Here is a 14,496-nt window from a genome sequence, read left to right on the forward strand (position 1 = left end):
ACCATGCACTGTCCACATCCTTCTCACTACCTTCTTGCACATTCCTGACTGCATAAGTGTGTTGCACCATTCATTTTGTTTTCTCTCTTCACTTAGGCTGAAGCTGATGTAGCTTCCTTGAACAGACGTATCCAACTGGTTGAGGAGGAGTTGGATCGTGCTCAGGAGCGTTTGTCTACTGCCCTTCAGAAGTTGGAGGAGGCTGAGAAGGCTGCAGATGAGAGTGAGAGGTGAAGAGTTTCAAACTTAAGTTTCTGCTAAAAAAAAAAAAAATAAATAAATAAAAAAAAAAATCATTCCAACATAAAACTAATGCATCCTTAGACATCCAATAACTTTTTCCCCTTCTGCGACAAGAGCATTGTACCAAAGCAGTTGCAGTTATATTACATAGCACTTATGGCTGTATTTTCATCATCGCTGGTCCTTGAATGCTGTGGTGAAAGTGAAAATGCATGATTGTGCTTAATGTGTGCATTCACTCAAACTACAGCATACACAATCCTCATACACTCACATCATGCTAAAAAAATATATAGGCAAAACAACATTGCATAAGTATCATGGATAAAATCAACACAATGATTTTCCTAAATACCGTAATATTCATTGATCATTAATGTATTCAGATCAATTTAATGATATACAAAATCTTCACTGTCAAGTAGTCCGATATCGGCACGGTTTGTGTGAGGTTTTCTCTGAGGACTTCCCTCTTAAATCTCTTCAACATTAATCTGTCTGTCGTAAACTCTTCTCGCTTGAAAAACGTTGTTTATGCTCTTCCTGACAAAGAATTCTTCATTTCACCCCATGAAATGAAGAATTCCCCTGATGAAGCCCATACAATAAGGGCTTCATCAGGGGAAACATATTAAAATAAGCATACTTGTGACAAATACTGAAAAATATATCAAAATCATAATTTTGCCATACAGTCCTTAGTTAAATGTGTTCCAAAACTGCGACTTGAAATATGTTTCTGCCGTGAACTTGCAGCTGAATCCAGCGACAAAACATAACACATTGAGTTGTGGACGTGAGCGCTTTCATTTCCGATTTTGGAGTCTATGGTTTCATCACTAGATTCGGGTGCAAGTTCCCGGTAGAAGCATATTAAAGTTGCATTTTTTGGAACATGTTTGACTAAGGACTGTATGGTGAAGTTATGATTTTGATATATTTTTCAGCGTTTGTCACAAGTATGCTTATTTTAATAAGTTCCCCTGATGACGCCATTATTGCATGGGGTGAAATGAATTCTTTCGGCCTGATTTTTAAAAGGGCCATGCGCATAAATACCTGTTACACACTGAAGTGTCAGTCCCTGCAAAAGGGCCGGACTGGAGGATGTGGTCAGGGGCAGGGGGCCAGGACAGCACCATTTTGTGCTGTCCTGATACTTCATGATCCGAGTTAGTTGTGTGAGTTAAGTCGCAAAAGAAAAAAAAAGGGGATAGCTAGGATAGATGTAGGGGTTGGGGTGGAGAAGGGAAGAGTAGGAATAGGAAAGTTCCCTCCCAGTCCGCAGACTGGGAGGGAACAGGGGACCAACATGATCAGTTGGTCCCCTTCAGTGACAAAATTGTAAACTTAAGAACCAAACTTCCAAACACCACCAAACAAGAAATTAAAATGCAAAAAAGAGACGTTAACCAGTGGTCTTTATTTATCGAGATATCAGAGCTGGAAGTAGAATCCATGCTAAAAAACCTAAACCTGGCCCCACACAATATCGACAATACCTACACTTGACATAAAACAGCCAACACAGTCTCCCCAACATTAGCTAAGATCATAAACCTATCCCTAGATGAAGGAACAATGCCAGATATACTAAAAGGAGCAATTATAAAACTAATCATAAAGAAAAAAAACATTGACCCCCCCCCCCCCCCCCCCGATCTGAGTAACTACCACCCAGTCTCAAATCTTCCCTTAATAGCCAAATTAATAGAAAAAACTGTACAGAAACAGCTAGCGGAACACCTAGATAATAATGACATACTGTATCCGGCACAACATGTATTTCGCAAACACTACAGCACGGAGACACTACTTCTCTCACTAACAGATAACATTCTAAGAGGTTTTGATAGTGGTAAACATTACATTCTAATAATGCTAGATTTATCATCAGTCTTTGACACAGTAAACCATAAAATACAACTAAAAATAGAAGAAATTGGATTACACAGCAAAACAATAAACTGGTTCAATTCATATCTAAACAATAGGTTCTTTCAAGTTCAGATAAACAAAGTATTATCAGAAAAAGTCAATCTCGAAACAGGAGTACCGCAGGGATCAGCCCTATCTACAACCCTCTTTAACATATACATGTTGCCCTTATGCCATCTGCTAGCAGGAATCATACATTACATTTATGCAGACTATATTCAACTAATTCTTCCAATCGATGACACAATAGAGAAAACATTAAACCTAGCTAACATGTACCTAGACATTTATTAAACAACTGCTAAACCGAATGGAACTGGTGATTAACATTGAAAAAACCAGCATTTCTACACTTAGAACGGAAAAATATCGAAATCATTCAAACTCCAATAATACTCAAAAACAACTAGAAAATTGAACTAGCTGAAAAGTACGGAACCTTGGAATAATAATGGACCCAGAAATCAACTAAAACAGCACATATATCACTGAAAATAAAAGAAGGCTATGCAAAACTCATGATCCTCAGAAGGCTAAAACCACTACTAACACCAGATCATTTCAGAACTGAACTTCAGGCACTAGTCTTTTCCAGCACTGACTACTGCAATGCACTTTTACTAGGACTCCCGAATACAACATTAAGACCACTTCAAATACTACAAAACACAGCAGCCAGAATACTAACTGGAAAAAGAAAGAGGGACCATATAACTGAAACTAGTGGAATTATATTGGCTACCCATAGAACACAGAATAAAATACAAAGCCTTATGTACCATACATGATGAAAAAGCGGACTGGCTAAACACAGCGTTACGAGTACATGTCCCACACAGAAACCTTCGATCAGCAAACGGAGCTCTCTTAACCATTCCTTCAGTAAAGACAGCGAGACTAACCCAAGTGAGAGAGAGGACTTTATCTTTAGCAGGCCCTTCACTATGGAACACACTGCCCCTAGAGATCAGAATACAAAGAGATCTCAAAACCTTAAAAAAAAAGTTTAAAAACATGGCTTTTTAAACGAGCATTTTCTAAAGAGACCGAAGAATAGAAAATATACAGGAATAGGCAGAAGAGCGCCAGCACACAGCACTATTCTCAAAATGTGCATGAAATTACTAACAACTCTATTTCACAACTAATGCAGTAGTAAAACACAGAGACTGTGAATTTTACCTGTGATTAGTACCTTACAGGTACACATGGTCAGGACCTACATCACTAAACAATCGATTGTCTTTTATGATATATTGTAACAGAATCTATTTGGCACCTGTTAGAATGTTCTAGTGTACGTATTCACCTAATTTAATTTATGTGCCTACATGTAAACCATTGCGATGGTATATAACTTAGCGATGGCATAGAAAAGATTTTAAATAAATAAATGTTGCCACGCATAGGTTATAAAATTCCATGTTAGCCTCCTTGTTAAAGTTTTTTTTTTTTTTTTTTTTTATTTTATGTAGTTTCCATAAATAGAATTTAAACTGGTAAAAATACATACTCTCTAACAACTCTGAATTCATATCTAAAGTTAAGCAGCATAATGTGCTTTCTCTGAAATGCCCACTTGATTTAAGTGGTGAGCCCAGTGAAAACAGGATTATGAAAGCAAAAGCTGCAAATTCAGAAATCTTAGTTTTGGTTTTTTTCTCTCCTCTCCTCAGAGGAATGAAGGTAATTGAAAACAGAGCCTTGAAGGATGAAGAGAAAATGGAGATCCAGGAGATCCAGCTTAAAGAGGCCAAGCACATTGCTGAAGAGGCTGACCGCAAGTATGAAGAGGTGAGTGCTGGAAGCTCCAGCAGAACTGTCCTCCTGGGCTATTGGCTTCTATTGCATCTCTTAACAAGTAAACTAGGTTGGTAAGATCAGTTACTTGTACTTTGCTGCTTTGAGGTTTATTTGAATTTCTGGAATTGTCCACTTCTTGGGCATGCAGCTCCTTGCTCCAGCTCCCCATACTATCCCACTGATGGATAGATCAAGAGTGTAGATACCGTAGACCTTCATTCTCAGCCTCTACTGTCCTCCTTCCATCTTCTCTGCATAAGCCCATGTCTCATATTCTCCAAAGATGCTGTGTTGGTATATTGCTAGGCAGGTAGAAATTGGCTTCCTGTGAAGCTTTCTTCACTTTCCTTAGCAATCACTGGAATCTTCTTCTTTTTTTTTTTTTTATTCCTGTAACAGGGCATTTGACTTGCAGTGCGATGCTGAGAATTATGCTCCTGCAGTTGACATTTAGTTCCTGAGCTGTATTTTCAACTGTTAAAACTTCCCCTTGTTTTTTTTGGGCCAGTAATTTCCTACTGCTCCCTTTTTTTTTTTTTTTTTTTTTTTTTTTTTTTAAGGCTTCCAGCTCAATCAGAACCTGCATCAGCTAGGGCTATAGTACAATGAGCATTCATTCATTATCTGATGTTTTTTTCCCCTCTATTTTATTCTTTAATTTTTCTCCATCTATAACCTAGTGATTTAGTCTTGATGGGAAGGGTTGCAGACCTAAGCTCCTTTCAGAGTCTCTGCATGCTTCCTGAATTTTACTCTTGGGTATTACTGTTTGATTCCTGGGCTTCTCTTGCACAGAGACTATGAACATTGCAGAATTCCCACGCCCTGTTGAGCCAATGAGCAGAAAATCAGGTTTGGAAATTGCCGCAGGCCATCGAGCTGTCCCCCGAGTCCCAGACTGGGTGGCAAGTGTGCCTAGTGTGGCAATGGGTCACATGGCTTCTATAGCTAGACTTGTATCTGTAACTGTTTTAACCTACTGCTAAGAAAAGAGAGAGCTTTGTGTGAGACCCTGCTGGAATCCAGACATGCAGTGTTGACGCTTAATACCACATTGCTCTCAAGTATAGTTTATACTTGCAGAATGTATGGACTTCTGCAGAAGATGCCATCTGTATTGCCCCTTCATTGTAAGGCAGAAATCGGGGATGTTTTGGAACAAATCTTTTCATTCTTTCCTGGACAACTCTGGTTCCCTGTACGTACCCGGATCAGTCCAGACTGCTGGGTTTTGCCCCCCCCCCTTCCCCCAAGCAGATAGAGACAGAGATGTTTTGAAAACAAAGCTCCGCCTTATATAGGAGAGTGCCACCTACAGACCGCCATTATTTCTCTGTCTCTAGCGGATGGTGGAGGTGCAAAGCCTACAGTCTGGTCAGAGTCTTTATTTTGGGTTTGATTGATTTTAGTTAGAGTTTTTCTATGACCTTCCTAATTTTCAGGGTTTGTCTCTTTAAATTTCTTTAAAAAAAAAAAAGTAGAAGTACTAGCTTTGCTTATGGTCCGCCTCCCAGAGGGTTGTTAGGCTCTGAGAGGGCCGTCCCCTGCTGGTCTGAGGCAGCTGCCGACAGTTAGGGTTTGAGGACCCTAACTGTTTAATAGAGGCAGCGTGGGTGCAATACTGGGGAGCCCGGCTCACTCCACCCTAAGGATCAGCACCCTGGACCACGGTAGGCTGTTTTTACTTAAAAAACAAAACAAAACAAAAAACAACTGTTTTGAGGTAATTTTCCTTGCTTTCATTTTCGATCGGGCAGGCTCTCCCTCCCTTCCTCTCATCGCGGGGGAGGGGGGGTTTCGCCGCATTTTTGGTCTCGGGGGGGGGGGGGGGAGGTCATTTTGAACTTTTTTTCAGCTTCTTTTGCTTCCCTCTGACTTCCCATATGCTGCGGCTGGCCGCGTGCGGCTCTCCCACCAAAACTTATGTTAACAATGTTTGTCTGGGGGAGAGGGTTCCTCCGGTGCAGGAATGGCTACAAATATTGCTAAAAGCAGGCCCCCGCGGGTTCCTTCGCCTGCAGCAGGGGAGCCTCAATTACCTCAGGATCCTTTTCCTTTAAACATGGGTACAGAAGCCATTTTGCACTCGTTCCGTGCTGCTGTGCCTACCATGGGGGAGGGGTCTTTTCCTCCTCAATTGTCTCCTCAGCTGCGGCCCCCCTGAAATAGAGACTCACAATAGCCTGTCTCCCCGGGCCCGGAGGACAGTCCTGAGGGGACTTCTGACACCTCCTCTGAGTCCTCCTTCATTGTTTTCCTACATAAAGCCTTCAAGGCTAGGAAGGCAGGCAAGCTGATTGCGGGAGGAAAATTAGATTCCCATAAATCCCGGGCGGCTAAACGCGCTAAGGTAGATAAGGGGGCAGAGCCTATTATGCCTAAGCGTCCCCTCCGCACTGGGGATCAGCAGGGGGATACAGACTCCTCTGATCTGGATTCAGATCCTGGGGGATCCGGATTGTCAACCCCAGATTCCGCAGGGTGCGGATGACCCAGAGCCAGATCCACCACTGGCAGACAGGGGCTCTCAGGCGGCTGAGGGCGATGATCCTAAGGTGGTTCGCCTTTTTCGTAACGACGAGTTGGTACCTCTTATTCCTGCTATCCTCTCTGAGCTGGGCATTGACAGCCCTCCCGAGGAGTCCAAGCTCGGGAAGATGGACCCTGTCTTGTTGGTCCTGAGAGGTCCTGCTACTGCTTTTCCCTTTCATTTTTCAGCAACGGATTTGTTGTTTCGGGAATGGGATACCCCAGATCTCGGATTAAGGTCAGTAAAGCCATGGATAAGCTGTACCCTCTGCCAGAGGACGCCTTAGAGCTGCTGAGAGTCCCAAAAGTGGACTCTGCAGTGTCCGCTGTCACAAAGAAAACCACGGTTCCTGTCACAGGAACAACTGCGCTCAAGGATCTGCAGGATAGGAAGTTAGAGGTGCAGCTCAAACGGATTTTTCAGGTCTCAGCCATGGGAGTCCGGGCGGCTATTTGTAGTAATTTTGCTATGCAAGCCGTGCTTCGCTGGGTGCAGAAATTACAGGCCAATGTAGATTTCTCGGCCGAGGGAAGCGGCTCAGGCAGACCGTTTGGAATCCTCGGTGGCTTACTGTGCTGATGCCTTTCATGACCTCTGGACGTCCCCCAGGTCCATGGTGTCGGCGGTTGCGGCTCGCCGGCTCTTGTGGTTGCGCAACTGGTCGGCGGATGTGTCTTCTAAGGCTCAACTGGGGTCCTTGCCTTTTAAGGGTAAGTTACCTTTTGGTAAGATCTTGGACAACATGATTCAGTCGCTGGGAGAGAATAAGACAGACCTCGCTCACGCAGTTCCTTCTCTTCTCGAGCCAAATTTAGAGGGAATCGGAGATATCGCCCTCCTAAGCCGCCCGCTTCGTTCTTTCGTTCGGCTCCAGCGAAGCAGCAAACCCATACCCAGTCCTTTAGGAGTCGAAGATTTGGCAGACGTGGGGCGGTTCTCCCTTCCTCAGGAGCAAAATCCTCCCAATGAAGGAGTGCTGGTCCGCTCTTCGACCCCTGGAAGTAGGGGGCAGGCTGATCCTATTCTTCGAGGAGCGGACTAAGGTGACCACGGATCAGTGGGTTCTGTCTGTGATAAATCAAGGCTACGCTTTAGATTTTGCACAGCTCCCCAGAGATCAGTTTCTCATCTCTCCCTGTGGGTATTCCACAAAAAGAGCAGCGGTTTGGGGCACATTGCAGCAGCTGCTACAATTAAGGGCAATAGTTCCTGTTCCTCCAGAGGAGCAAGGAAGGGGTCGGTACTCAATATACTTCGTAGTACCGAAGAAGGAAGGATCATTCCGTCCCATCCTAGACCCCAAGGAGGTGAACAAGTGTCTAAAGATCTCTCGATTCCGCATGGAAACTCTCCGGTCGGTCATTACCTCGGTGAGGCATGGAGAATTCCTAGCTTCACTAGATCTCACGGAGGCTTACTTCCACATAGGGATACGTCAGGATCACTAAAGATTTCTGTGTTCTGGGGCACCACTTTCAGTTTCGAGCTCTACCCTTCGGCCTGGCGACTGCACCACGGACTTTCACCAAAGTATTGGTGGTGGTGGCAGCTCACCTCTGGAGGAAAGTTCTCCTAGTGCAGCCCTACTTGGACGACTGGCTGATTCGAGCAAAGTCGGCAGCCTTAGCCACAGATGCCATTCACAGAGTTCTACAGTTTCTACAGTCACTGGGCTGGATGGTCAATCTATCCAAGAGCAAGCTCGTTCCATCTGTCCTTGAGGTATTTGGGAGCGCTCCTCGATACCCAGAGGGGCCGCGTTTTTTTCACCATGGATCGCATCCTCAAATTACAAGCTCATGTGCGGAGTCATCTGCTCCAGACTTCTCCCAGGGTTCAAGAATATCTACAGGCTCTTGGGTCCATGGCGTCGACCTTAGAGCTGGTGCCATGGGCATTTGCTCATATGCGGCCCTTGCAGTATGCGTTATTGTCCCGTTGGAACCCAGTATCCGAACAGTTTTTTTCTTCCATTGCCTCTTACGCCAGTGGCGAGAAACAGCCTAGCGTGGTGGCTGGAGATGGACAATCTATCCAGGGGAGTTCCCCTGGAGATTCCTGAATGGACAGTGGTCACCACGGATGCCAGTCTCTCCAGCTGGGGAGCGGTGTGCCAGAGGAAGTCTATGCAGGGCTTATGGTCCCCCAAGGAGTCTCTGTGGTCGATCAATCGGTTGGAGACCGGGCAGTGAGGTTAGCGTTACAAGCCTTTGCTCCTCTCCTACAGGGGAGAGCAGTCCGAGTGTTATCGGACCAATGCGACCATGGTGGCTTATATCAACCGTCAGGGTGGGACCAGGAGTCATCCTGTGGCGGAGGAAAGCGGCTCAGTTGTTCACCTGGGCAGAACATCACTTGCTCTGCATCGCGGCATCTCATATTGCCGGCGTGGACAACATACAAGCGGATTTCTTCAGTCGACACCATCTCGATCCCGGAGAATGGGAATTGTCGGAGGACGTGTTTCAGCACATATGCCTTGCGTGGGGAACGCCCAGCATGGATCTCATGGTGACGTTTTGGAACGCCAAAGCCCCACGGTTCTACTTCCGCCTTCAGGAGCGGAAGGGGTAGATGGTCTGGCTCTACCCTGGCCCATAGACGTTCTTCTGTACGTGTTTCCACCCTAGCCATTAATCAGCAGAGTGCTCAATCAGAGCATCATGCAGTGCCAGTGATTTTGGTGGCTCTGGAATAGACAAGACGTCTTTGGTTCGCAGAACTCCTCAATCTCGCTTCGGTGGGTCCCATTCGGTTTCCAGGAATCCCGGATTTGCTTCACCAAGGACCCATTTGTTTGGAAGAAGCTGATCACTTCTGTCTTGCGGCATGGCTTTTGAGCGGCGCCGCTTAAGTGACAAGGGTTATACTCCTGCGGTAGTAGCTACTCTTCTCCGTTCGCGCAAAACTTCCACTAATCTTGTGTACATTCAGGTTTGGAAGGTTTTTGAGGCCTGGTGTCTTGATCATATCGTTTCACCGAGCCGGGCTTCTGTATCTGATATTTTGTGTTTTCTGCAAAAGGGGGCTGTCCATGAGCTTATCATGTAGCTCCTTATGTGTACAGGTAGCAGCCCTTGGTTGTTTGCGTGGCACACTGCAGGATAGAACTTTGGCGGCGCATCCTGACGTGGCGCGATTTCGAGCAGCTAAGCATTTACGTCCGTCGCTTCGCCAGCCTTGTTCTTCTTGGAGTCTGAATTTGGTACTTACAGTTCTGTGTGAGGCGCCTTTTGAGCCTTTAAGGAGGACAACTCTGAAGGATCTTACATTGAAGGTGATTTTTTCTCGTCACTATCACTTCAGCTCGGCGGGTGTCAGAACTCAAAGCTCTTTCTTGCAGGGAACCTTTCTTGCAGATCTCCGATTCGGGAGTTTCCATCCGAACGGTTCCTTCCTTTACGCCGAAGGTGGTATCTTCTTTTCATGTCATGCCTTTGGACCGTTCGGATCCTCTGTCCCGTGATTTGCAGAAGCTGGATGTTCGTAGAGCACTTCTACGCTACTTGGAAGTCACCAATGATTTTCACATGTCGGACCATCTCTTTGTGCTCTGGAATGGTCCCCGACGGGGTCACATGGCTTCAAAAACTACTATTGCTCGTTGGATGAAAGAGGCTATCAGCTCCGCTTACTTGCTAAAGGGCCGCGTTCTTCCAGTAGGCCTCCAGGCTCATTCTACTCGGTCGCAAGCAGCGTCCTGGGCGGAGTCTCATTTCGTGTCTTCACAGGAGATCTGTCGGGCGGCGACGTGGAAGTCACTGCATACTTTCACACGGCATTACTGATTGGATGTGCAGGCTACTAATTTGGATGGATTCGGAGAAGGTGTGCTACGAGCGGGCCTTTCTGGATCCCACCCCAGATAGGTATAGCTCTGGTACATCCCAGCAGTCTGGACTGATCCGGGCACGTACAGGGAAAGGAAAATTTAGTTTCTTACCTGATAACTTTCATTCCTGTAGTACCACGGATCAGTCCAGAGCCCCGCCCTGTTAGAGTGGTTCAAGTGGGGGAGAGTCCGCTCGCTTTCCCATTAATTTTCTGCAGATTTGAATTTTGGCCTGTTCCTTTTTGCCTGTGTGGTTCGATAGGTTCCGATCTTACTGGGGTTAAGTGACCCGGTGGTAACGTTTTCCTTTTCTTGTTCAGGAGTTAGTGTATATAGTTATGGTATCTTATGAGAGCCATCTTGCTTTGTCATTACGAAATACTGGCGGACTGTAGGTGGCACTCTCCTATGTAAGGCGGAGCTTTGTTTAAAAAACATCTCTGTCTCTATCTGCTAGAGGGGGGCCAAAACCCAGCAGTCTGGACTGATCCGTGGTACTACAGGAACGAAAATTATCAGGTAAGAAACTAATTTTTCTTTATGCACACATCGGTGCATTACCCACTTTTTTTTTTTTTTGCTCCTGCTTGTCACACAATGTGAATCTTTAAAACCCCCATTTACTAAGTAAGGTAAGAAGGAGCTGAATATCATTCTGGGACTGTGCGGATGTTGTGTGGAGTTTTAACCCCCATGTGTGTTAAGGTTATGGGGTTAGCCACTTGCTGGATACTTATTAGTAAATATTTTAAAGTGAGGTGTTTTTTTTTTTTGGTTTTTTTTTTTTTTAGAAGCAACATTCACATAAAGGAGCCCCATGGTAACCAAACACATACTTCTCTCTTGAGAACCTTGCAGTCTGGGGGGTGATTAATGGCTTTCATCCCTACAGCTTGAGTTCTGGTTTATGCTTTATGTAGGTTGCTCGTAAATTGGTCATCATTGAAAGTGATCTGGAGCGTGCTGAAGAACGCGCTGAGCTCTCAGAAAGGTAAGAATTTCCATCGTGTTCCTGGCTCCCTTTTGCAATGCTTACATTGTGTGGTACAGAAAAATCTTTTTTTAAGCATGGAATGGGTTTTGGTTTTGTTTTTCTTATTGTTTTTCCCCAGCACCAAGCTACACTTTGCATGTGTTTTGTTTTTGTTTTTTGTTTTTTTTTTATATTCATATATTAAAAGTAAATGTTCTTTTCACTGCATGCTTTATCTCACACACTGAATTTGTGAATGGCTTTGTGCGTTTCATGTGTTCACTAACAGCCAAGCTCGACAGCTGGATGAACAGTTAAGAATAATGGATCAAACTTTGAAAACGTTAGTGCCGCGGAGGATAAGGTACTCCTACTAATATACACTGTCCTTCGGTTAACTGCAGCCCTGCTTCCTTCCTACACAACAAAAGATATACAAATCTTTCTGCTTTCATGGTTTTGTTCCTTCAGGAAGAATGGATGCATGAGGCTGCCCTTTGTTGCTTGTGACTTTGTTTGATCTGTACAGTGAATCTCTTGTGCAGCCAAAAAGGAGCTTAACAATCACGCTGAAAAACCAAGTGGGGGATAAGCTTTGTACCCACATTTCTTAGTGCTTAAACATATATTTTCTTTGTGATTGATTCAGCTGCTTTCGGGCATGCCCTTTTTTTTTTTCCCCCCTGTAATTCATTTTTCCCCTGTCTTTTTTTTTTTTTTTTTTTCCCCCTCCCTCTCCCTCCCATCAATTTTCTTGGCTTCATTGATCTTCTGCCTTCCTTTTTCTACGTCTGTTCCGAAACAAACACACACAAAAACAGCAAATGTGCTGAACTTGAAGAAGAGTTGAAAACTGTGACCAACAACCTGAAGTCCCTGGAGGCTCAGGCTGACAAGGTAGGCTAGAAGCACATGTGAAAAGAAATGACAGATTTTTGGATTTGGGGGATCATCTGACAGACTTAACGCCACGGGTGTTACATGATCTATGTTTGTTTGTATAGCAAACTTTAAATAAATAAGCTTGCCATAATTCCAATTTTTTTTTTACTTAATAGAAACTTAATTTGTTCTGAGCGTTCAGTACAAATGTATACCTCCTTTACAAAAAATATCTTCATGCTTATTGTGTGTGAAAGTATTGGCAAGGCTCAGTCACTACCCAGTTGGGATTGTCTCTTGACCTCCTTAACTCTCTTCCTTAGCCTTTCTGTGGTGACTGCCTATTCCTAGCCCTTGTCTCATCTTTCCGTCTTCCTGGTAGCTGTGACCACTTGTTTGGCCTGATGGAGCTGAAATCTCAGATGAGGCTGAGCTCAGGGACCATGCGTAATATATACCAGGGATGCTCAAACTGGTTTGTGGGTGTGGGGGCAGTCAGGATTTCTCTAATGAACATGCATGAGATTTATTTACATGCACTTACCTAGGTATGCACATTTTTCTCATACATATGTTTTGGGATATCCTAAAAACCCGGGGGGGGGGGGGGGGGGGGGGGGTGGCGATGCCGGAGGACCACTTTGAGCAGCTCATCTTACTTCATAAAGTGCTCACTTTCCGCCAGGGTTCACTCTTATTTAATTTTTACTTTAGTAAATACTTATTCTAGTAAACTAAAGGAAGCTAGTGACGTTCTTCCTTTCTGAATTAACTAAATTGTACATTTAAGTCTAGCCGTGTGTGAATCTTCAAAGGTTGCAATATCAATCTGTATAGACCTTCCTCTCACCGTGGTGATTTATACAGTACTCCCAGAAAGAAGACAAGTATGAAGAAGAAATCACGGATTCTCACGACAAGTTGAAGGAGGTGAGAAGCTGGTCTTCTGCACATTAGTGGTTGAGGGATGTACAACTTAGCTATTAAATACCCTTGACAGAAGGTGTATTAGCCTCCGTTCAATGGAACGGAGAAGCTGATCAAATGGTAAAACGTCTGTATGATGTGAGGTCTTGTGGTTTTTTGTGTTCCCCCCCCCCCCTCCCCCTTGGTGGACTGGCTAAACCAAGCTGCATCAAGATGTGTGGAGGTAGGTCCATGTGTGGCAGGAGGGGAGGAGGCCACATCAGATTTTGCAAATTTTTCAAAGTTAGTGGTATGGGACAGACTTGTAAGATTCCTCACAAGCAATGATTGCGGTTTGTGTGTGTGTTCTTACATCTTTTGAATCTGATGGATCTAGCTCGACCTACATCTGTGGAGGCAAGCCCTTGAGGGTCATCCAATCTTTTACTTTCAAAGTTGCTGAATGATTTTGAGAGGTGGTGGAGTTCAGGAGCTGAAGTAAAGTTTGACCACTTCTTTTTTTTTTTTTTTTCAAACAATGCATGGTGGGGAGGGTTTGAACCAAGGTGTTATCTATCTGAAACATCATTTTCTACTTTGGGGGGGGGTTTACTAGTTAATGCAGATTGGAAGTGGCAATGAGAGAGAAATCCCCTGTTAGTCAATTGTTTGGCATTTAGGAATTTTTAATTTTGCTTTGGTTTACAAACCTAATAAGTTCTGTGTTTGAAACCAGATCTTTGTGAGAGTGATTCTTAATATTCCAGTTGGATCGCTTGTAAAAAAAAAAAAAAGCTGGGCATTTTTAGTTTAGTTTTCAGAGAGACCACAATGGGGGCACTTTCTGTAGTCTGCCTAGTTGGAAAATGTGTACTTGTAAGTCATTTTCCAAGGAAAGTGACTCTGGAATTGTGTATGGGGCCATGTACGCTACACCTGCTGTTAATGCAATTAATTGATTGTGGGTAAATAGCATGCAAGCATAGGTGGGCTCTTCAATGTCTCAAAATACCCCCCCCCCCCCAGGAATGCTGGTTTTTAACCCAGTGTGCATGCTGTGAAAGCCAATGCTTATGTTAGCTGTTCTGAGAGAGCCAATTTTCAGATAAGGGGGGGGTAAAATACTTATCCAGGCAGAATAATGCCTTTCTTTTTCTTTTTTTTAATAGCCCATAACATTTGCAATGTGTATGGGCACTTTTTAAGCTCATGTACATCTTTTTCCTTTTTAAAAACAAATGGCTCTGAAGTGGACCTGCATACTTGATACCTGCTATTTATGTGGGCAACCAAGCAGGGACAAAATAGTGTGGGAGCATTGAGTGCTTGTTTGTTGTTTTTACTACCCACCTAAACATGCCCCCAGAAATGCCTTTTAGTTGGATTAAA

The 14,496-nt window shown here is 44.2% G+C and overlaps 1 protein-coding gene across 2 annotated transcripts in view; it reads left to right on the forward strand.

The window, feature by feature from the left end:
• Positions 1-14,496, forward strand: part of LOC115082208 (tropomyosin alpha-1 chain-like) — a 44,281-nt gene that overhangs the window by 4,157 nt on the left and 25,628 nt on the right. For both annotated transcript variants that reach the window (XM_029586460.1, XM_029586459.1), the window contains 5 exons: positions 97-230; positions 3,858-3,975; positions 11,267-11,337; positions 12,141-12,216; positions 13,069-13,131. In XM_029586460.1, coding sequence (XP_029442320.1) covers positions 97-230; positions 3,858-3,975; positions 11,267-11,337; positions 12,141-12,216; positions 13,069-13,131 — 462 coding nt within the window. The remainder of the gene's footprint in view (positions 1-96; positions 231-3,857; positions 3,976-11,266; positions 11,338-12,140; positions 12,217-13,068; positions 13,132-14,496) is intronic.

Source organism: Rhinatrema bivittatum, unplaced genomic scaffold, assembly GCF_901001135.1.
Source record: "Rhinatrema bivittatum unplaced genomic scaffold, aRhiBiv1.1, whole genome shotgun sequence".
NCBI lineage: Eukaryota > Metazoa > Chordata > Amphibia > Gymnophiona > Rhinatrematidae > Rhinatrema > Rhinatrema bivittatum.